The 22,411-nt window shown below is 45.9% G+C and overlaps 1 protein-coding gene across 3 annotated transcripts in view; it reads left to right on the top strand.

Moving 5' to 3' along the window:
- Positions 1 to 19,915, top strand: part of NR6A1 (nuclear receptor subfamily 6 group A member 1) — a 204,950-nt gene extending 185,035 nt beyond the window's left edge. Inside the window, exons 5-10 of one of the 3 annotated variants that reach the window (XM_019658826.1) lie at positions 6,080 to 6,234; positions 7,580 to 7,807; positions 9,124 to 9,378; positions 15,998 to 16,119; positions 17,669 to 17,821; positions 19,541 to 19,915. In XM_019658826.1, the coding sequence (XP_019514371.1) occupies positions 6,080 to 6,234; positions 7,580 to 7,807; positions 9,124 to 9,378; positions 15,998 to 16,119; positions 17,669 to 17,821; positions 19,541 to 19,629 (1,002 nt within the window). In that variant the 3' untranslated portion in view covers positions 19,630 to 19,915. The remainder of the gene's footprint in view (positions 1 to 6,079; positions 6,235 to 7,579; positions 7,808 to 9,123; positions 9,379 to 15,997; positions 16,120 to 17,668; positions 17,822 to 19,540) is intronic. The other 2 variants (XM_019658827.1, XM_019658828.1) reach the window with 2 other exon arrangements.
- Positions 19,916 to 22,411: the final 2,496 nt, after the last annotated feature.

Raw genomic sequence — 22,411 nt, forward strand, 5'->3', positions numbered from 1 at the left:
GAATCTCTAAGGAAGGACAAGGAGTTGATTCGGTCAGGCCCGAGCACTGGGCACATGTGGTTGATGGACAGCCAGTAAGGTAGATAGATTCCTTGAGTTTGGGCATCGGCTCTCTAGAGTGCCTTTGTCTTTGATTATAGCTCCTTAGATAAAGCCTTTGCAGGGCCAGCCTACTGCACTGGTTCTTACTCGTCAGTAGAAGAAGAGTTTCTGAGAATAGAGCACTGGATCTGTTTATGACCCATCAAGTGAATCCCTCAGCACAATAGTGGACGGGGCCATGCCTCAGTAATCAGGAATTACTGATGTGGACCAAGCAGCAACCACTAAAAGGTTTTAAGTAGAGAGAGGGGCATGGTCAGATTTGCATTTTGGAAAGATCATTCTAGCAGTGGAAATGGTTTGTGAGGAGCTGAGTAAGGGACAGTAAAACTAGGGGCAGAGAAAAAGTAGTTAGTAAAGGGTTTTACAGAAGTCCAGGCAAGAGATATAGATAGTGGTTTTAAGTAGGGCGATGATAGCATAAATTGAGCAGGAGGAATAGATTCAAGAAATATTTAATAGGTAAAATTGATGGGATTTATCCAATTGAATGTGAGGGAATGAGAGAAAGACAGGAATTCAGAGTTGTTTTGAGACATACACTGATGCTGTATGGGGGTGGGGTGGTTCCTATCACATGAGCTTGGTACATACACACCCGCATTTGGGGTGTGGTGTGTGCTGTATTCATTCTCTTTCCTTTTTTTATTTTATTTTTATTTTTTTAAAGATTTTTTTTTAATTGGGGGATGGGAACAGTGCTGGGGAATTGGGGGAAGGGGAACAGACAAGTTGCTGTTGCTTTGTTCTTCAGTCTAGTTGTGGAGGACGTTGCTTCACTGGCCCAAGTTGGCACCATCATTGCGCTCTTCCCCGGGTGAGGCAGATCAGTCAGCGGCTTCTGGACAGCCACTCACTGTGGCTGCTGGCTGCTCACGCTGGCTGCTGGCTACACACGGTAGCCCATGGCAACCCACTGCAGCAGGGGCTACAGCCTACGCGTCGGCCCAGCTCCAGGTTGAGCTATTTTTCAGCATCTTAGCTGTGGAGGGCAGTGTCACTGGCCCTCATATGTGGGATCCGAACCGGGGCCCTCTGGTGTCCCAAGCCAGCTCTTAACCAACGCATCACTCGGCCGGCCCCTCTCCTTTTTTTAAATCAAACATTTTTATTCGTTATTCAAATCATATATATCTCGCAAGTTAATTTATTTCGTTCTGCACTCATAGCTGCTCTTTTGTGGTAAAAAAAAAAACAACAAAAACAGAAAATGAAATCTATATCCTTAACAAACTGTTAAGTGTATAGAACGATATTAACTATATGCACATTTTTATGTAGCAGATCTCTAGAACTTTTTCGTCTTGTGACTGAAACTTGATTCCCATTGAAGAGCAGCTCCGCATTTCCCCTCCCCCAGTCCCTGGCAGCAACCATTCTACTTTCCCATTCTCAGAGTTTGTAAATGTATACCACACTTTGCTTATCCAGTCATCCATCAATGGACATTTAGGTTTTTACCTCTTGGCTATTGTGAATAATGCTGCAATGAATGTGGAAGTATCTCTTTGAGATCCTGATTTCTTTTGGGTAGATACCCAGAAGTGGGGTTACTGAATCATATGGTAGTTCTATCTTTAATTTTTTTGAGAAACCTCCATACTGTTTTCCATAGTGGCCACACCATTTTACATTCCTACCCAGCAGTGCACAAGGGTTCCAATTTTCCACATCCTCTCCAGCACTTATTTTCTGCTTGCTTGTTTGTTCCTGATAATGGCCATCCTAATAGATGTGGGGTGATATTGTGGCTTCGATTTGCATTTCCCTGATGATTAATGACGTTGAACCTTTTTTCATATACCTGTTGGCTGTTTATATGTCTTTGAAGAAATGGCTATTCAAGTCTTTTGCCCACTTTTTAATCGTGTTTTTTGTTTTGTTGCTATTGAGTTGCAGGAATTCCCTATATATCTTGAATATGAACTCTTTACCAGATATATGGTTTGCAGATATTTTCTCTCACTCCATGAGTTGCCTATTCACTTTGTCAGTTGTTTGCTCTGCAGAAGTTTTTTAGTTTGATATAATCCCATTTGTCTATTTTTGCTTTTGTTGCCTGTGCTTTTGGTGTCAAATTTAAGAAATTATTGCTGAGGCCAATGTCAAGAAGCTTTCTCTCTCTCTCTCTCTCTCTTTTTTTTAGGCATTTTATATTTTCAAAAGGTTTTAGATTTAAGTCTTTAATTCATTTTGAGTTGATTTTTGTACACAAAATGTGACAGAGTCTAATTTCATTCTTTTGCATGCGGATATCCAGTTTTCCCAACACAGCTTGTTTGAAGAGCTTGTCCTTTCCCCATTGTATAGTCTTGGCATCTTTGTCAAAGATCTTTTGATCATATATGCATGTGTTTCTTTTGGGGTTCTATTCTGTTCCATTGGTCTATGTCCATAAGCCAGTACCATACTGTTTTGATTACTGTATAGCTTTGTAATGCTTTGAAATCAAGAATTGTAAGATCTCTGGCTTTGCTGTTCCTTCTCAGGATTGTTTTGGCTGTTTGGGATTCTTTGTGGTTCCATATGAATTTTAAGATTGTTTTTTCTATTTCTGCAAAAAATGCCATTAGAATTTTTATAGGGATTGCATTCACTCTGCAGATAACTTTGGGCAATAGAGACATTTTAACAATATTATTAACTCTTTCAATCTATGAACATGGGATGTCTTTCCATTTATTTATGTCCTTAATTTCTTTCAGCAGTGTTTAATTTCTTTCAGCAGTATGCACATCTTTCACCTCTTTAGTTAACTTTATTCCTAAGTATTTTATTATTTTTGATACTATTGTAAATAAGATTGTTTTCTTAATTTCCTTTTCAGATAATTCATAAAAGTGTCACTGCTTTTTGTATGATTTCGTGTCCTGCAACTTTAAGATCATGTCATCTGTGAACAGATAATTTTACTTCTTCCTTTCTAGTTTAGATGCCTTTTATTTCTTTTTATTTTTGCTTGCTTGCTCTGGCTAGGACTTTCAGTACTATATTGAATAGAAGTGTTAAGAAAGGACATCCTTGCCTTGATCCTGATCTTAGGCAAAGCCTTCAGTTTTTTACCATTGAGTATCATGTAGCTATGGGCTTTTCATATATGATCTTTATTTGTACTCATTCTTTTTATATTTAGATGCAGTAGAAAGTTTACCTGTTGGGAAGAATTCTTAAGCATTTCCTCAGTGAAAAACCTTCCCCCGTATTACCTGATGATTTTCTGAGTATGCTATGTGGCTCTCCTAACCATGCCAGGGGATCTTCAGTTGCTTACATCTCCAGACTCTGTGCAGAATTGAGGGAGCTGATATTCAGAGAAACCTATTTCATCCGTCATTGCATTTGACTTTTTGATCCTGGGCATGTAATTTTCCTTTTAGTCTTTTACAATTTCTAGGGTGTATTAGGAAGAGAGAGCTGTAATTTCCAATTTCTTAACTGAATTTAATTATAATTAAAAATAAAGGATAGAATTTCCATTTATTGAGCACGTGTTGTGCACCTGCACTTTATAACTTATAATCTTAGATTAACCTCCCAAGTCTCTCTGACTCAAAGCTGCATATTTCTTTGCTCCAGCACCCTGTGAGGGATCCCTGAGCTATGAGGGAGGTGATATTATCTCCATTTACAGATGAGGGAGCTAAGGCTCAGAGAACTTGAGTGACTTGCCCAACACTAAGTACCCAGCTAGGAAATGGCAGATGAGATTTGAACCCAGATTCACCACTCACAACATGTTCCATCCCCTGTTCAGTGCATCAGTGATTGCCCAGTGGCCCAGGGGACCCTCAGGGAGAGCAGGTGCGTTGTCACTTTGCCTCCCAGCTAGAGGAAGCTGCAGTTACCAGGACTGGCCCGTTTCACCCAGCTCACATTATTTCCATGCCCACCAAGCTCTGGTCTTGCTCCCATCCTCACGGAGGCTGCTTCAGTCAGGGGCTCAGTAGATGTCCTGTAGTTTGATGCCACCATTTGTCTTTACATGTCTTATAAAATGCAAACAGTGATTTCAGTATTCTAAGGACCCCTAAGAGAAAAGTGGGGGGTTTTGTTTGCTTGGTTTTTGCTACATGTGACTGAGTAAAGAAAGACAACCCCTCCAGTGTGCAGTCCAAGCTATTTGAGACCAACCACTCAACTTGCCCACCAGTGAGACATTCTTTGTTTTCTCTCCCAAGTCCTGTGTGCTGGCTGGCTTCCAGTTCTGAATGCCTTCTGTATTTACATTTGGAGCAGCTCAAGGTTTCCTCACAGGCTCCCAGAGCAGAGAATTATGTAGGTCTAAGTTAGACTTGGGAGAAAATACCCTCCTATGCTTTTCTCAGGAATAAGAAATAAAAATCCCTTTGGCCCTTCCTCCTTAGCACTCACTCTCATTCTGTGTGCTGATAGCTGCTTAGGCCTCAACTATGAGTTAGACACTCTATAGAAGTGTTTCTTTACTTCCTTATATGGTGCACTAGCTAGAGCACTGGACTGAATACTTGAATACTCTGGCCTCTTCCTCAATCTCCTGCCCAGACACGGACATGCAGTGTGATCTTGGGCGAGTCAGTTCATTTGTCTTCGCTACAATTTCTTGTTTATTCAGTAGGCTTAGGAATGCCTTTCTTACTGAGAAAATCAGTAGTTTTGTGAAGTTTTGTGGTCAGTAATTAATAAGTGAACATTTGTTCATTTATCCAACGTGTATTTATTAATTACTTTTTTTTTTAGGTCCTATCATAGCCTTATTTTTTGTAGAGGATATTTTATGAATCATTACCAGAAGTGCTATAAAAATAACAATAATGATCATGAAGATATCATTGTCAGCCTTCAATAATTATTGCTATGTGCTAGGCCCTATTATAAACATATGATAATATATTAACTAATTTAATCCTCACTACAGTCCTATGAGATATATACTACTATTCTCTGTACCATACAAATGAAGGAGTTTAGGTTCAAATTGTTTTTTTGTGTGTGTGTTTTTTTTTTAAGATTTTTATTGGGGAATTGGGGGGATGGGAACAGTGCTGGGGAATTGGGGGAAGGGGAACAGACAAGTTGCTGTCCTTTTGTTCTTCAGTCTAGTTGTGGAGGACGTTGCTTCACTGCCCCAAGTTGGCACCATCATTGCGCTCTTCCCAGGCGAGCCACATCAGTCGCTGGCTTCTGGACGGCCGCTCACTGCGGCTGCTGGCCGCTCACGCTGGCTGCTGGCTACATACGGTAGCCCATGGCAACCCACTGCCACAGGGGCTGCAGCCTACGCCGTCGCCGGCGACTCCCAGCAGCCCAGCTCCAGGTTTAGCTGTTGTTCAGCATCTTAGCTGTAGAGGGCAGTGTCACTGGCCCTCATATGTGGGATCCGAACCGGGGCCCTCTGGCGTCCCAAGCCAGCTCTTAACCATCGCGCCACTCGGCCGGCGCTAGGTTCAAATTGTTAAATGACTTAGCCAAGATTCTTCAACTAGAAAGTGGCAGAACCTGGAATAGAACAAAGGTGGTCTAACTCGAGAATTCATACTCAACCACTATGCTGTTCTTTCTCTCTCAGAATGCACAGAATTATTAGCAGATAGAAGAGGGACTTAAAATTCTGTCTAGGTAGCGATAGAAGGATTCACGAAGAAGGTGACATCTGGGTTGGGTCTTGAAGGGCAAGCAGGAGTTATTGAAGAGTGGTGTTTCAGGGGTAGGAAGGAACACTCAAGGATAAAGAGGAGTGTTGAAGAACCTAGAGGCTTTGTGGCTTGAGAGGGGGGTAACTGGGCAAGAGGTAAGCCATTATGACAGGAGGCAAGGAACCAAGCCGTCCTAGATTAGTGAGAGACCTAGAGTATGGGCGTGGAGGGGAGGGTGTCTGGGTTTCTCTCTAGAGAGTTCGGGAAATCCCCATGAGGTTTAAGTAAAAGTAAGTTCTCAGTCCTAAGGAAGGAACAGAGTATCCTGAACACTCAGTCTAACATGTATCATTTCCTTGTCAAAGATATCAGAGGAAGAGATCGAAAGGATCATGTCTGGGCAGGAATTTGAGGAAGAGGCCAATCACTGGAGCAACCATGGTGACAGCGACCACAGTTCCCCTGGGAATAGGGCTTCAGAGAGCAACCAGCCCTCACCAGGCTCCACACTGTCCTCCAGGTGAGCTTCAAGGCAAAGCCAGCATCTCTAGGGATCACCCAGGGTGTGGACCCAAGGAGTCCTCTGGGCCAAGTATTCTTGCCAGTCTGTCTCAGCCATTGTACTCTTGCTCCCTTAGTCCTTTGGGGTAGGGCCCAGGACCATGCAAAGCAGTATTCAAGAACCCATTTTTTGCTAAAGACCTTGAAAATGTCAGCCGTCTCATCCTCAGACTGATAAAGTGCTATAGCTGCTCTCCGTGCCCATACATTCTTCACCTAACAGAATAACATTTTAAATGTAGCTCTTTTCTCTCATTTACTTTATCACTGAAATAAAACAAGCCACACTGGTAATATTAAATTAAGTTATAATTTCTCTGCCTCAGCAAGAGTGAAGATTTTCACTTTATAAATTTTAAGAAATAGTGAAAATTTTCTAACCTAGTCAAATTTGCTGCTATCATGGAATACCAATTTGGAGACTCTTGGTCCCAGAATGGTATCTTAGGTTAGTTAGGTATGAATACAGCCATCAGCTACCAGGGGAGGCTTTCTTTCCCCAGAAATCTTTTACAGGAAAGGGATTGGCAAACTGTCTATGAAGGACAGATAATAAAAACTTTAGGCTTTGCAGGCCTACGGTCTAGGTCTCAGCTACCAGCAGGGTGCGAAAGCAGCCAGAGACAATATGTAAATGAATGAGTGTGGCTGTGTCCCAGTGAAACTTCATTTACCACAAGCCATGGGCCATAGTTTACTGACCCCTGTTATAGGAGATGCATCTAGGTAACACAACAGGAATTTTAAAAAATTAGTTGACAGAGTGGCTGGATTTCTCCCAGTAAAGATCAAGAAGATAAGAATCTGACTTTCTCTTCATATTTCATTATAATCTTTATTCATTCAGTTGTTCCGTAGTTTGTTTTGAATATTTGGGGAGTTGTGACCACATCACAGGTCCCTCGGCTAGGTGCTCGATTTGTTTTGTGCAAGGAAGGCACTTAGCCTGTCTGTGCCTTAGTTTTCCTAGCAGTGAAAAAACACCTCCCACCCCCACAAAAAATACAAAAAAACCCCACCCACCTTTATCATCATAGTCTATAAGTATCCATTAAAACTTCTCCAAATTTGGCACCTGTATGAGGAATTCATTTAGCCGTTATTCATGGTCTGCTCTACCAGCCCCTGTGTTCCAATGGTGAGCCACACAGACACTCGCACAGCATCCCTGTCTAAGGGGAGAGGTTCATGTAACCGTTGATGATGTCCCTGGCTTGATGAAGACAGACTGCACGGCTGAAGAACACCTTTGAGTAGGTGGTAGACCTGCCGTGGTTCTGCCTGACATGAGCCTTTCTCTCCAGTAGGTCGGTGGAACTAAATGGATTTATGGCATTCAGGGAGCAGTACATGGGGATGTCTGTGCCTCCACACTATCAATACATACCGCACCTTTTTAGCTATTCTGCCCACTCGCCACTTCTGCCCCCACAAGCTCGCAGCCTGGATCCCCAGTCATACAGTCTGATTCACCAGCTCGTATCAGCTGAGGACCTGGAGCCACTGGGCACTCCCATGTTGATCGAAGATGGGTGAGTGAATCCTACCCTATTTAAGCCTTGCAGCTAAAGAATGTTCTCTGTCCCACACCCCCCTTCATCCCTGGCGGCTGTACTCCAGGCTTCAGAATGAATTGGGGATAATGAGTGAGGACTCGGCATCAGAGGGCAAATCTGTGCTATCTTTGAAGCCAGTGGTCCCTCATTTTTTTCTTGAGTATCTTTTCTCATAGAGTTGAGGCTCTTTATCAATCCCTATGAAATTGGGAGTAAAGGGCTTTTGTTTCTGCTGGGGCCTAGGTAAGCCAGGCCCTGGGATGGGTCTGAGTGCTTCAGAGCCTAAGATGTGCTGTAGTTCTAGGGACAGTCATATGAGGCTAGGCCTCTTAACAAGGCGCTTGGGCACTAACTGGCTGTGGCCTGTCCATATCTCTAGCCAACATTCCTGTGGGTGGCCTCTGCCGTGTGCTCTGTGTGTAGGCCTGAGTTGGTGGAAGGGAATATTCTCTCAATGCCCCTCGGCTCTGTCCGAGCAGACAGTTCAGTGCGACCCACCCCCGCTGCTGCACCCATTACTCCTTTGGCCTGGAGCATAGGCTGTTTGTTTCCAAGCTTAGACTCCTTCAAAAAGGTCTCCTGATATTTCTTAATCTAGTCTCTAATTTCAAAGAGGAAATTCAAACAACTGTCTACAAGGCCACACAAAACCTTCATAAATCTGGACATGGGGTGTGGGGAATAGTCATGCCAAGGGGCCTTGAGAGAACTAATATGAGACCCCAGTGTCATCCAGTCTGGGGATGAGAAATACCCTGTTCCTCCCTCTCGCAGGAGCTTAGAAGAGCTGAGCAACTGTAGTTCCTGAACTCTCACCACCAGGGGGTGCAGTGAGAGCAGGAAAAGCTGAGCTTGAGTTCTGTTTCAGCCGTCTGGACCCAGGCTCATTTTATCTGCCAGTCAGTCCCTGTATTCAGTGGGCACCAGATCCCCCTAATGGAGCCCCCATTGCCAAAACTAGTGCAGGGGTGACTTGGAATTTTCTCTAACATAAAACGTTAGTGGACACCAACAATAAAAGTCACACTCCCAGATGATTGCACAAATTTCTAAGCCTCCTTTCCCCTCAGAAACCTTTTCTCACCGAACCCGCCTCTCCAGCCCCAAGCTTGCTGCTGGCCCCAGTCCTGCCTCTTCATCATTAGGCCAAATTGAATGGAACTGGAGATCCATGGGCAGGGGCAAGGAGCCCACTGCCAGAGACACTTTGTTCCCTTAGGAGTACCCTCTTCCTATGCCCCATCTGCCTCCTCTGGCCCCTGGAAGTGACTTTCCCCTGTCCCTCCCCCCAGATATGCTGTGACCCAGGCGGAGCTGTTTGCCCTGCTTTGCCGCCTGGCCGATGAGCTGCTCTTTAGGCAGATCGCCTGGATCAAGAAACTGCCTTTCTTCTGCGAGCTCTCAATCAAGGATTACACGTGCCTCCTGAGCTCTACGTGGCAGGAGCTAATCCTGCTGTCCTCACTCACCGTGTACAGCAAACAGATCTTTGGGGAGCTGGCCGACGTCACAGCCAAGTACTCACCCTCTGACGAAGAGCTGCACAGGTGAGGGCTGCTGGCTGGGGAGGGGTCCCCAGGTAGCCAAAGCATTGCCATCTCTCCAAGGCGGCGGCGTTGCCTGGCACTCCTAAGGATGGGCCTTCAAGCCACACAGGGTTGGATTTGAATCTTTACTCTGCCACTGGCTAGTTGTGTAACCTTGGTCAAGTCTCTGATGCTCAGGTTCTGAACTTATAAAATGGGATAATAACAATACAAAAAACAAATGGGATAATAACAACCTCCTCAATAAGGTACTTGTGAGGAATAAATGATATTGTGCAGCAAAACTAAGCAGAGTGCTAAGCTATTATTTTGATCACATCTGGATTACTGAGGTAAGGTAATGTATCTGGGAAAAGCAAAAATCTAAACCTCGCCTTTAAGGTAAGGGGATCTCAGCTGTAGTGTGCAATCTGAGAACAAGGCCTAGGGGTCACTGTGGTGGCTTTTGTGTGCCAGGCACTCAGCTTGGCATTTTATATGATTGCCTTATTTCTCACAGCCTTTGGCATTACAGTTGTGATTATACCTATTTTATAAAGGAGAAAACTAAGGTTCCGAGAGGCCTGCCTGACTGCAAAGCTTAGGCTCCTCCACTGCATCTGAGATGCAAGGAGATGGTAAGAGCATGGGACTAAGAGACCGTTTTTCTCCTCGATGTGTCCTAGCGTGAAGTCTTATCTCAGCTGGCCAGGACCCTTCTAACCTCCCTGTGGAGGGTAGGTCTTTTACTCACTCACTTTGGAGACCTGGAGCTCACGGTGACACCCCCAAATCAGGACAAGTGATACAACTTTTCTGGCTTATTAATTTATCCATGTGTAAAATAAAGCTTGCAACACATTTAAGTAGCAATTTCAATAATTCACCTTTGTTGCACTGTTTAAAATAATGGAAGTCATGGGATTCTAGAGCACCAAGAAGGGGGGGAAGAAAAGGTACTCCCATCGGTGAAAGCTGGAGAGGGTGGGGTACCAGCCCCCACACCTCTGTACACAGGAGTGGGGTACACCTCCCTCTGGCACCCAATCTCATGGCACAAAGACAAGCGGAGACTCAGGCTGGAAGCTCCGAGACCCTCAAGCGCCCTGTGCTGAGGGACGGAGGAGTCTGGGAGCTGACTTTCTCCCCTGGGTTTCTAATGTTTCCTTTTTAATGATGCTTACTGGCTTTAGGGTGATCTATAAATGACAGAGTTTTGAACCCAGCTGACACTTTGTCCTGTAAACAGAGCTATCTGATTTTGCAAATGACCTAACCCTTTGTCTTAAGCCTCTAATTCATTGTTTCCATCAAAATCCTGTGTCCTGCTCTGTAACTCTGGTCTGACTGAATGTTCGGATAGCAGTCAGCCTGCTCTAACATTGTCAGGTTTGCAGAGCTGGCCCAGCAAGCCCGTTTGCCTGCAGTGCAGCCTGGGACTGCCTGCAGAGTCAGCCTGTTTTCCCGGCCCCCTCCAGGCAGGCAGGGACCAGTGGTTGTACAGGGCCTCGCTGTGGTTTTGAGCTTCATAAGGCACCCCATCCCACTGTATTCAATCCCTTGTACCCCAAGAGCAAGGCAGGGGCCAGTAACAGCTGAATCAGTGAGGGAATTTTTATTTTCTAGGAAGGCTCCTTACCAAGGAGAATCTAGAGCTGCATTGTCCAATATAGTAGCCACAAGCCTCAGGTGGCTTTTTAATTGTAAATTAATTAAAATTCAGTAAAATTGAAAATTAAGTTCCTCATTTGCACTAGCCACGTTTCAAGTGCTGAGTAGCCACATGTGGCTAGTGGCTACTATATTGAACAGTGCAGACAGGGAGCTCTTCCATATTGCAGAAGGTGCTGCTGATTCGAACACATGGTGCTGCTGAGCTGTCACATGAGTTTGAGGATAAGAAATCGATTTTTTTGTTAGGACTCTTCTTCCACTATGGAGGCCTTCAATGGAAAAATGCGAGTTAAACTTCAACCTGTTACTTGTGATTCCATGCCCACTTACTGAGCACCTACTGTGTGTTTTGGGAGTGAGTTCCTGCACGGGCATAATCAGGGAGTTCTTGCCAGAGGAAAAGACGTTTAAGCTGCATCTTGAAGTGGGAGTTTTCTAGGTAGATTGCAGGGAACAGGAGGAAAGCAGGAGAATGACACCAAATCCTGGATGTTGGAGGTCCTGGATGGATGCTTTGGGTAGGGAACCAAAAGCAGTCCTGTAGATTAGGGTACCGAGAGAATGTGCCTGAGAGACAGACATGAGGGAAGAAATGACTGCAGAAAAAGGTATGGAAAAGATGGGTCATGAAGGTGCTCAAAAGCCAATCTAAAGAATTCAGATTTTGTCTAAATAGTATGAAGTCATAGGACATTTTTTAATGGAGCAATTACATGGTCAGGTTGCATTTTAGAAAGATCCCTGTGGCTGTAAAGCTCAGGATGGGTGGCATGGACAAGGCATTCCATGGCCCAGGTGAAAAGGACAAGGCAACAGTGACTGTGGGAGAAGCAACGGCAGCACAGAGTTAGGAGATGGCAAGGAGGTGGAGTCAGTGGGACTTCAGTGAGGGGAAACGGTTGGGGTGCTGCCAGGCAGCTGGGCACCAATGCTCTTAGCCCAGATGGTGGAGCCTGGGAAGCCAGCCTGGGAGATGAACCACTCTGAATTTGATTTGGGGGTCTGTCGAGCCTGAGATGTATGTCGAAGTGCTCCAGAGGCCAGAAGAAATGGAACTATGAGGACCTGTGGAATCAGGCGTCTCACTGTAAAGCAGTCCCCACTCTGCTAGAAACCAGGGTTTGGAATCTGTAATTGGCCATAGCTCTTTCCTACCTTGCCTGCTCCTGCGTTACTCCCACTCCCCCCAAATGCCTTTACTTTTTCACAACTCTTGAGTGCAAGTGAGTTCCTGCTGTCATGAAAAGGCTTTCCCCAGATGATACATGACCACCTCCTTTTCTTTTCTCAAATATTGATTCAAATTTATGGTGCCCATTTTCCTTAATCAGGCTGTTATCGGACAGTGAGCTGGTGAATTTGATTTAAAGCAGATTGTAGCACCAGCCAGCGACTGCCCCTGGCCCTAATCAAGACTCCTTTACTCTCAGGAGAAGATGCCTTGCACTCGATGGGCTTTAATGGGCACTCTGCCTCCTGAGCATTCATTCAGAGCTCTGGAAAGTTCCCTCCAGCTTCCCTGCTCAGACCCTAGCTGTAAGGTTCAGGAAACACAGTCTTTTCTTTTTGCTGTGGCAATCGGAGCGATGATGACAATGCTAATAGCTAAGAATTATACAGTTTATTGTGCCGATTCCATCGTAAGAGCTTCACAAACATTTGTTTAGTCCTCACCACCGCCCTGAGACTGCACTAATATTTCCCTGTTCTACCAATAAGGGCCATAAGGTTCAGAGAGCTGAAAACTCGAGGCTTCAAAGCTAGACAGAGATGAGGTTGAGATTCTTACGTAGATCTTTGGTGCTCCAAAGACCAGGCTGTCTGCCATTACCCTATACCAAGTTCTTTAGCCTCCTCAAAAGTTTGACTTTCTGAAACGTGTCCTGGAGCCACCGTCTTACTGTTTATCTTGGAGCTTGTATATGGGTATGGAGGTGGCAGTTCCTCTAAGGTTGTGGCTGATGATTGCTCCTGGGGGTAGATGTATTTAGATGAATGAAAAAGAGACAACTGGGCCTCTCAGCCCCCTTAATGGGACATAACTTATGCAGTGTCAGCTTCAATTGCTGACTGAATGGTTCAGTGGTTTGGGGGATCCTGGCAGGAATGTTTTCCTTGTCCTAGCATGCTTGTGTAATGGGAACCGAGAAGAAGAATGGGTGTGTTTGTCCAGCTCTCTGGCTTTGAATGTTGATAATTTGTAGACAGGGACTACAGGGGCGTTAGAGCCGTGGGCTGGGCAGATATGGGGGAGGTACGGCTGCAGGAGAAAGCAGGCCCATGGAACAGAGAACAATTTGTTTATCAAGGGCTGGGATGCGGGGTGTGGAGGGAAGCTTTGCAGTCAGGCTGTGGAGACTGAGTGGGGGCTGCTGGGCTAGCTGCCAGTCCCCACCACTGCCAGGGGTCCGCGATGGTAGCCTGTCCTAAGAAATTTGAAAAGGAAATCTGTGCTGTCCCCAAGAGGAAGGGCAGATCAGGGGTATATGCTGAGGCCGGGCACTGGGGAGCGCCTCTGTGCCCCCTCGGGTCAGGACTCAGCCAGGGGTAGGTTTGGCATTCCTGGCTAGGGGCCTGGCCGAGAGCCACACACCTGCAGATTCTGCGGTGCCAGAGTGAGCACTTGGGGCCAGAGGTTGCTGATTAGGAGAGAGCGTTATCTTCGCTTGCTACACTGCTGGGCCACCAGACAGATGCTGACACTGCTGCTCCGCCTGCACCCCCCTTTTTTATGCCCTACCCATCCCACCCCTACCTCAGCCCTCCAAGCAGACCATAAAGGGTATTTACACTGAAGACCTTTTCTTCTCATGAACACAAAGATTGATCTGCACTCCCGGGCACACTGCCTGCTGCCAGCTTCAGCATCACGGAAGCTTTGCAGGGCGGTTGTGTGCACTGCAGCCAGCCCAGCACCTGCTCTGGGCTGGGCCCTGGGCTGAGTTGCTGTAGGAACACAGAGCTCCTGAGGTCCCCTGTGGTAGCATGTGGTAGCTTTTCCCAGTTACCGGTTCAGAGCAAGGCAGTCAGGGAGAAGATGGTGTCGTGCTGAGAAAGTGACAGGCTTGCCATTAGAACACTTGGGTTTAAACCTTAGCCCATCACCACTTATTTACTGTGCAATCTTGGGGAAGGCACCTCTTCCGCTTCTTCACCCCTCCTATGATGTGATGCTTCTAATCTCACAGGTTATCAGGAGGGTCAAATGCAAGAATGCAGTAGGGGCCCAGTAAATAGCCTCTGTGAGCCTTGGTTTCCATATGCGAACAAAGAGCTTATAACATCCACGTGGGGGTTTATTGGGAGTATCCAGTGAAATTATGTATGTAGAATATTTAACAAAGTGCCTGGCAAGTAGCAAACACTCAACAAATGGTAGATAAAGTTATCCATAGTGGTTATTCAATATCAATTTGTCTGCCAGCCTGTCTAGGAAAATATCAATAAAGCTGTAAAAGCCACTGGGACCAGGAGCAGAGAGAAACGGACTCAGCCATCACAGTTCAGACTCAGCCCTGAGAGAAGCCCCATCTCGGCCTGACTGGGAGCCCAGCCTTAAGGCCGAGGGCCAGAGCTCCAATTGTGAGGAGCTGCCGCTGGGCTCCCCCTGGTGCTTGAGAGCTGCAGGTGCCTCTGGCCCCAGCCAGGGCCGGACTTCCCTCCCGAAAAAGGAATGTCCTGCTTGCTTGCCCAGGAAGCCAAGCCCTTGCAAAGCCTTCAGAGTTAACGCAGAAAGCAGTAGTACATCCCCAGGTGTTCTGGACCCAACCCAGCTAGGGCCTCCTTGCCTGGCACGGGGCTGCTGCAGTACCCAGATCTGAACATAATCACCAGGAAGCAGCCCTGGACTGAGCAGCTCAGACTGAGCTGCACCTAAGGCCTGTCTGGCCCTCTCCTTGGCCCACAGACCAGCCCACTCCTAGAAGGGTAGAGACTGGGCCTGACCCAGCGTTTATAACTTGCTTCCCCATTAGGCCTTTGTCTCCTTGGTTGGGTTTGCCTTCATATCTCCATCTCTGATATGAGATATTCCCCACTGGGACCCAGACTATTAGTCCCCTAGCCTGGGGCTCCTTTGCCAAAAACTTGGTCTTTTCTCAAGGAACTTACTCCTAGTTAAAAGAAAAGAGCATTGAGTCTTCTCTGCTAGGGGATACCACCTTAGATACTGGAAAAACCAAGGCCCAGGTTCCACGTTCCAGCTCTGTCACCAGCTAGCTGCGTGTTCGTGAACCAGTCCCCACTATTCTTTGAACTTCAGTTTCTAATCTGTACAGTGGTAGTGATTATCTCACCTAGCCCATAGTGCTGAGAAAATTCAATGAGATAATGCACATAAAGTGCCGGGCACAGGAGCTGGCATGGCATGGAGTTAATGTTTCCCTCCCTTCTAGCTAAAGTCACAGATGCCAGTAAAGATTTTCACTATGCGTAACCACAGCCCTGCTGGAAACAGCGAACCTACATAAATACAATTAACAGCTTTTTCTGCATTGTGGCAGAGGCTCACATAGAGAGAGTCACCATGGCAGCTGCCACTGATACTGGAGGCTGCATCTCAACAACAGCAGTATATTAATAATGTCATGTTTCTCCACATTACCTCCCACACTTCATTTGGCCCTTATGTTACCCCGAGCAGGCGAGCATTATTACTGTACAGAGGGGGACCTCAAACCTTACAGGGGTCAAATGACTATCCTGAGGTTTAATGTGATAGCTTTAATGTGATAGAGCTGGATTTGAACCCCATCTGACCTTGAGAACAGCAGCTCGTCTGAGCTGTGTTGGCCTCTAGATAAAACATGGATCCACCAGTCCTTCAGAATGGTTCTGGGTTCCATTTCCCCCAAGCTCAGCCTCCTTCCTACGTTAGACGCCTGACGGAGCTGTAGAAGACTGTCTTCCCTTCCCTGGCCTCCACTGGCGTCAGAGCGCACTGGTAACACCTGTATCTCTTCCCCAGATTTAGTGATGAAGGGATGGAGGTGATCGAGCGGCTCATCTACCTATATCACAAGTTCCATCAGCTAAAGGTCAGCAATGAGGAGTACGCTTGCATGAAAGCAATTAACTTCTTAAATCAAGGTGAGTGGCTTGGGAGATGGGAAGAAGGGACTTAATTTTTCATTTTAATTTTTTGCCAGTGAGCATCTGCCCTCCTGTTTCGTGCCCCCCTTTATCCTCAGGACTGTCCCACAGAATCTGACACAGCATGTGGGGACCAGCCTTGGAAGGCCTGTGCTCCCCTCACCGTCATCCTACAGGGCATGCCGTGGATGTTGTCTTCAAACCTAAATGCCACAGTCTCTATAACTCATAGCAGAAGGAAGAGGATTCGCTTTGTTTAGTTAGTTTCAGTGCATTTAAACGCAGACACCAAGGACAGTACATGCGTCATTTAAATTATGTACCAAGTTTACCAGTGACTGAAGAAGAGCAGAGTGACTGATGAAGCTGTTGGAGATAAGGCCTCTGCAACAGGCTGACAGTGGTTCTGACGGGCCCCTTCAGGGCAGAGTGGGGGTGCACAAAAACGCACACATGCATATCAAACATGGCTTTTCATTAGAAGAGTGCTGGATGTGATTGGTGTGGAGTATTACCTGCAAAGTGGTGCTTGGTAGCTGCTGGTAGCCAGAGTATGGAGAATTTCTATTATTTTTTTGTCAAAGTAGCATATGAGTGCTCTGCTCTGAGTGGACCTGGGCAGGTTTGCTGCCTGTGGTATTAAAAGTGCTCTGTTTCCGTATTCCGTTGCCCAGTCCAGAGACTCTGGGTCCCCTCGTCTGTGCCCACACTGGCCAAACCTCCTCCTGCTGCTTCGGCACCATTCATGCATTTATCTGGTGTTCTGTGTGCCTCCCCTAGGCCAGGCCCTGTGGTGGGCATGAAAGACATTGAAAAATAAATTAGATCTCAGGTCCCTGGCCTCAAGAAATATACTGTGATGGCACATGACACATTACTTGAGTTTCAGATATAAGGAGATATCAGTAGCAGCCACTTGGAGGAGAAATCTAAGCAGGGCCTGAAAGCCTGGGTAAGATTTATATGTAGAATATCTATATTCTATATATAAAAAAGGGGTAAGGGGTGTGTGTGTGTGTGTGTGTGTGTGTGTGTGTGTAAAAATAGAACAGAAGTCTGTAGAAAAAACTAGAGTGACATCCCAGATGAGCAGAAACACCAGAGATCATGTGTGAAGACTCATGTACTCGTATGTACAAGCGTGAATGCGTAGGTATCAGCAAGGTTTCTGATGGGCTCCGGCAAAGTGCAAATTTAAAGATACTGTGAAGGATAAATTAAGAAAGGTAGATTATTCAGTCAGTTGTTCAACATCTACAGTGCTTTGTTTTGTGCCAAGCCCTGTGTTGGGAGCCAGGGGTGAAGTTGAAAAATATAGCCTGACCCTCAAAGGGCTCAGTCTAGTGATTTCCCTCTATGACTTTTTCCTTCTTCATCTGATTTCTCTTCCCTTGTCCAGAACTTTGTTCCTCCATGCCAGAAAGAGAAAAGATCTCCTGTTGTGACAACATTTAATAACTTTTCATTGGAAGATGCACCTATTCAAGGAGTTGGTGTTTCTTCCATGTTAGAAACCCTCCCATTTCCCGTGTGGTTTTCTTCACAGATATCAGGGGTCTGGCCAGTGCCTCCCAGCTGGAGCAGCTGAACAAGCGATATTGGTACATTTGCCAGGATTTCACTGAATATAAATATACACATCAGCCGAACCGCTTTCCTGACCTCATGATGTGCTTACCTGAGATTCGATATATTGCAGGTAACATTCTGGGCGCTGGGCTCCCAACGCTTCCTTGCTTCTGTTAGCTTGTGAAGAGAATGAGGCAAGCAATGTTTTCAGGATACTCCAGGTCCATCCCTTACCCCCTCAGAAAAGTTATAACGAGAAGTTTGTGTTTTCTTTGTAGGGAAGAGAATCTAACATTTCCTCAGCACCTGTGATGTGCAGGGTACTTTATGGCCTTACGTCATTTAATCTCAGAGCAATCCCCGCATGGCTGGTGGTTGGTGATATTATGGCCAGTCTATGGCTGGGAAAACAGGCTCAGAATTTCTCAAATTAGCTTCATTTCCTGAATTGTATACTGTAAAAGGGTGGATTTTATGATATGTGAATTGTATCTCAATTTTAAAAATTAACTTCATAGAATTGCCTATAGGTTTTTGGGGCTCATTCATGTAAAGCAATATCTTTAAAATAATTCTCAAAAATCCTGTTTGCAAAAGAATTTTTGTTGTTGTTTTTGTGGTCTTAACCCCCTTCTGAGCTTCTTGACATTTATATAGGTCCATTTAAATATCAAATCCTGGCTTTAGTTGTTACTGCTTTACTTCATTTGGGAAAGATTCTTATTTATAGTTGTTCAGCACATACTGAGGAGCAGCTCAGAAATGTGACCTCTAGACTTTGAGGTCGTTCCTGTCAAATTCAGCAATACAATTTTGAAGGAAAAAATTTTCAATATGACCAAGGAATTTTTGTTCTACTTTTTGGGCCTGGGGTAATCTAGCAGATGTGAACTGGACCTAAACTATTGGAATTTGGAGGGTGTTCTGATATTCAAGTCTCAGAATTTTCAAAACTATGTTCTACCAAATGAGATATTAATCAGGTGCTCTCTGAAATAAAGGGAAGTTAGTAATTATGTTCCACTCTCCCCCACAGAGCTGGGTTCTCACCCCTGGCAACGCTTTGAATCACCTGGGAAGCATTTAAAAAATATCCGTGCTTGGGTTGCACCTCCAGAGATTGTGATTTCATTGGTATGGCGTGGGGCCTGGGCATCAGTATTTCCTTTTTAAAACTCCCCAGGTGGCTCTAAGGGAGCCAGGGAGAGCCACAGCCTCAGGTGTTTACAGAGGATATTAGCACCGTTACTGCTCAGGAGAAGTCTTCCAATAAAGAAACCTGCATACCTGTTTCAACCCTGAATTTCTCAGTTTATTTGCCCCTGTGACACCCCCACCTCCTTTTTTCTCTCAGTACATTTATTAGCCCATTATACTACTCTGAAGAGCAATGTTTTATAGAATGCTAGTTAGAGAATCTACCAGGAAAAAGAAGAAAACAGGACCTAAGTTTCTCATGGAATTTTAGCTCTAACAGGGCATCTAGGAATACCTCTCAGTTTCAGATTCCTCATCTGTAAAATGGGGATACAAAGTAATATCTATCAGACAGAAATATTGTGAGAATGAAATGAGATGATGCATTTAAACACCTAGCACAGCGTAAGTATTCCCTGAATAGTAACAATGTTTATAGCTTGTACCATTGCTAGACTCCCTAGGGCACCAGAATGGGCCTGGGTACCAGGACGTTAGCGCAGTGTGTCTGACCTCTGGGATACCCCCCGCACTTTCCTGGCCCCAGTCACTCAAGAAAGCAACATTCTCCCGTCACCAGCCCCAGAGCCAGCCACACAAGCGCCTTCACTAGCAGCCACTGCTAACTTTTCTTTTCCCGCCTCGTTCCCAGGAAAAATGGTGAATGTACCCTTGGAGCAGCTGCCCCTCCTCTTTAAGGTGGTGCTGCATTCCTGCAAGACAAGTGTGGGCAAAGAATGACCTGTTCCCAGCGCCCCTGGGGCATCCTAAGAGCCCTGGGTGGGCAGGACAGTCTCCAGAAGGAAGAGCCAGAGAGACCAACGAGGAGGCTGTGGAGCAGCGTTTCCAGTCGCCTCCATAGCAAGAAGAGTGTTTGTTTGTTTGTTCGTTTGTTTGTCTTTTTTTAAGCTCATTTTTCTATATATTTATTTCACGACAGAGTTGAATGTATGGCCTTCAACACGATGCACATGCTTTTGTGTGAATGCAGCCGATGCATTTCCTTGCAGTTTACAGAATGTGAAGATGTTTAATGTTACAGTGTTGTCATTGTTTAGAGATAGTTCTTTTGTATTTTGAGGGAGGGTGGGATGGGGCTGAGATGACTATTTCCGTAATGTTGACAAAGATGACTACCTCAGTGGAAAGGGAGGGGTGTGGCCATCCTTACTTTTTCCACATGTTCTCAGCAGACTCACACATTTGTCTGTCAGAGAGCAAACTGCCTTTTTCTAGCCACAGAATTGCCAGGTAAAAGCACACACCATAGAAGGGCAAAGTGATGTTTGGAGGTTTCCTGAGCAAAGTAGGTGACACAGTGGGAAGAGGGCAGGAGATGAGGCGTGACACCGTCTCTTCTTTGGAAAGCATGAAAGTTGAGAGAGTGGGGCACCGTGACCAAATCTAAGTGAGGTGTCCTCAGGAAGAAGGGTTTCTGTTCTCACACCATATGCTATGGAACCCCCTCCCCACCATCTGAACCACCACTGTCAGTTTCTGCCACTGTCACCTTTTCGTCCAGCCAGAGTCCTGGCAGTAAGGTGATCCTTGGGACGTGCCTGCCAAGTCCCGTGGGGCTCACAGCTCCCGAGTTTCTTTACGTGGATCTACCTGCCTTAGCCTCCTCGGCTCTCCCTTACAAATGACTTCCTATGGGCCCTCTGACAAAACAACTGAACAAAATGTCATGCTCTGAATCCTGGTGCCCTCCACTGATTTATTCTCCTTTTACCTCATTCTCTTCAAGGAGTAATGAGACAAAGTCCAGACTGCTAAAGTAAAAAAAAGAATAAACACTCCTCCTTTGGAGTTCTGTGTTCCTACCCCACCCCAGGACTGAATCCAAAACCTGCAATCTCGTTCTCAAACAGTGGGAAGGACCACTCATTCATTTGCTGAGCAGAATTTTTGCCCCTACATTCTGCTCCAAGGTCTCCTAATCTCTCTAAAATGAGACCCGGTTTCCTCAGGACAGAAAGCCCAAGGCCCTGAGTATCCGTGGCCTGGCTGACCAAGGCCTGGAGGGCTGGAGTTCCAGGCACCTGGAAGGGAAGAGGGGCTTTAAACTACCTCATGTTCCTACGGGCCTGGCTGCCCCTCTGCAGATGTGGCCTGGACCCCTTGTTCTTTCACTACCTGCCTCCCTTGTCCCGGGAAGTGTCCCTTACCCTCTTGGCTTTGGCCAGCGGCCACACCATGTCTATCTTGGAACTTTTTCAGGTGCTTTCCCCTTCTCGGCCTTACTCTGCTGCGGTTGTCCCTGCCCATAGCTAAGTGTGGGCAAGGTACCTCGCACAGGCAGTGCAGCAGGCAGACCACTTAGAGGGGCACGTCTTAGGAGGGCTTGAGGGACCTGTGCCTGTTTAGTCAGAGGCCATGTGCTCCCTTCCCAGCCCAGCCTAGCAAACATAGCCAGTGGGCCACCACATCGTGTGCAGGCCGGGTAGTCTGTGTTGAATCGTAATGTTTTCTTTCCAGTGAAATGTTACAGGTACCAGCAGAGTGATGGCTTTGTCCCTTGATAGACCTAAAACTCAGAGTCTTACTCCTCAATGCCATTTCCCTAACTGCTCTGAGAAAGAAAGAAGAGATGTGTTCCTCAGGAAAACCTCTAATCAGAATGTTTTTCACATGTCAATGGGAAGATGTGTGTGTGTGTGTGTGTGTGTGTGTGTGTTTATCTCTCAGTTCACAATATTTTTGTTTCCCTGAATGTTTTATTTAACCAACTAGATCGCATTCTTTGGCTATAGGTCAGACTCCGAGCTGCTTTCCTCAATATAGGGAGGAGACACATATCAGAGACCACTTCTCCAAGACGGCTCCTGGGTGCATCATCTTTCTTTGCTTAGACCTCCATCTGTCAGATTATTATTTTTTTTTCAAATGGCTTTTCTCTTAAATTAAGCATTTTTACCGGTTGTGTTTGGATATCAAAGGAAATTGCTCTCTGATGAGGCAAGAACATGTCTCTCCAATAATGCAGCATTAAGCAAGCAAGTTAATTTGTGGGGTGGGGGAAAGGTTCTGCAAGTTGCCATTATACAAATCCGTTTTTACAAATGTTTGCAGCAGATTCCACAGAACAAAGAGCTCATTCATTTCCGAGAGCCCTGCAGAATCTCTGAGCCAAGTGGCCGTGTGTTCTGAGCCGGAGCCTGACCTGTGGGCCGCCTTGAATGTCTCCTGCACCCAGTCCTTTTGTGACGGGCTTTTTTTAAACAGGGTAAAGTGAATGTGTTGCATTGCAAACTCAGGTATTACGCGGAGAAGGTAGGGGTATAGCTAGCAGCGTGGAGACATTAGGTCAGCCACTAGATGTGTTTGTGAATTTGGTTTGAAGGACACAGAGGAAGGTTGGAGGGGGAGGTTCGGTGTGTTTGTTTTTGCCTTTCTTCCCATACTGTTTGGTTAACAGGTAGCCTTTTTGCTAGTGGAAGAAGAAGTTGTGCATGTGGTCTCAATTCCCTCTCTTCTGTCCTCTCTCTGGTCCCCTACCACCAATAGCACTCGCTTTGAATGA

Source organism: Hipposideros armiger, unplaced genomic scaffold (genome assembly GCF_001890085.2).
Source record: "Hipposideros armiger isolate ML-2016 unplaced genomic scaffold, ASM189008v1 scaffold_290, whole genome shotgun sequence".
Lineage (NCBI taxonomy): Eukaryota > Metazoa > Chordata > Mammalia > Chiroptera > Hipposideridae > Hipposideros > Hipposideros armiger.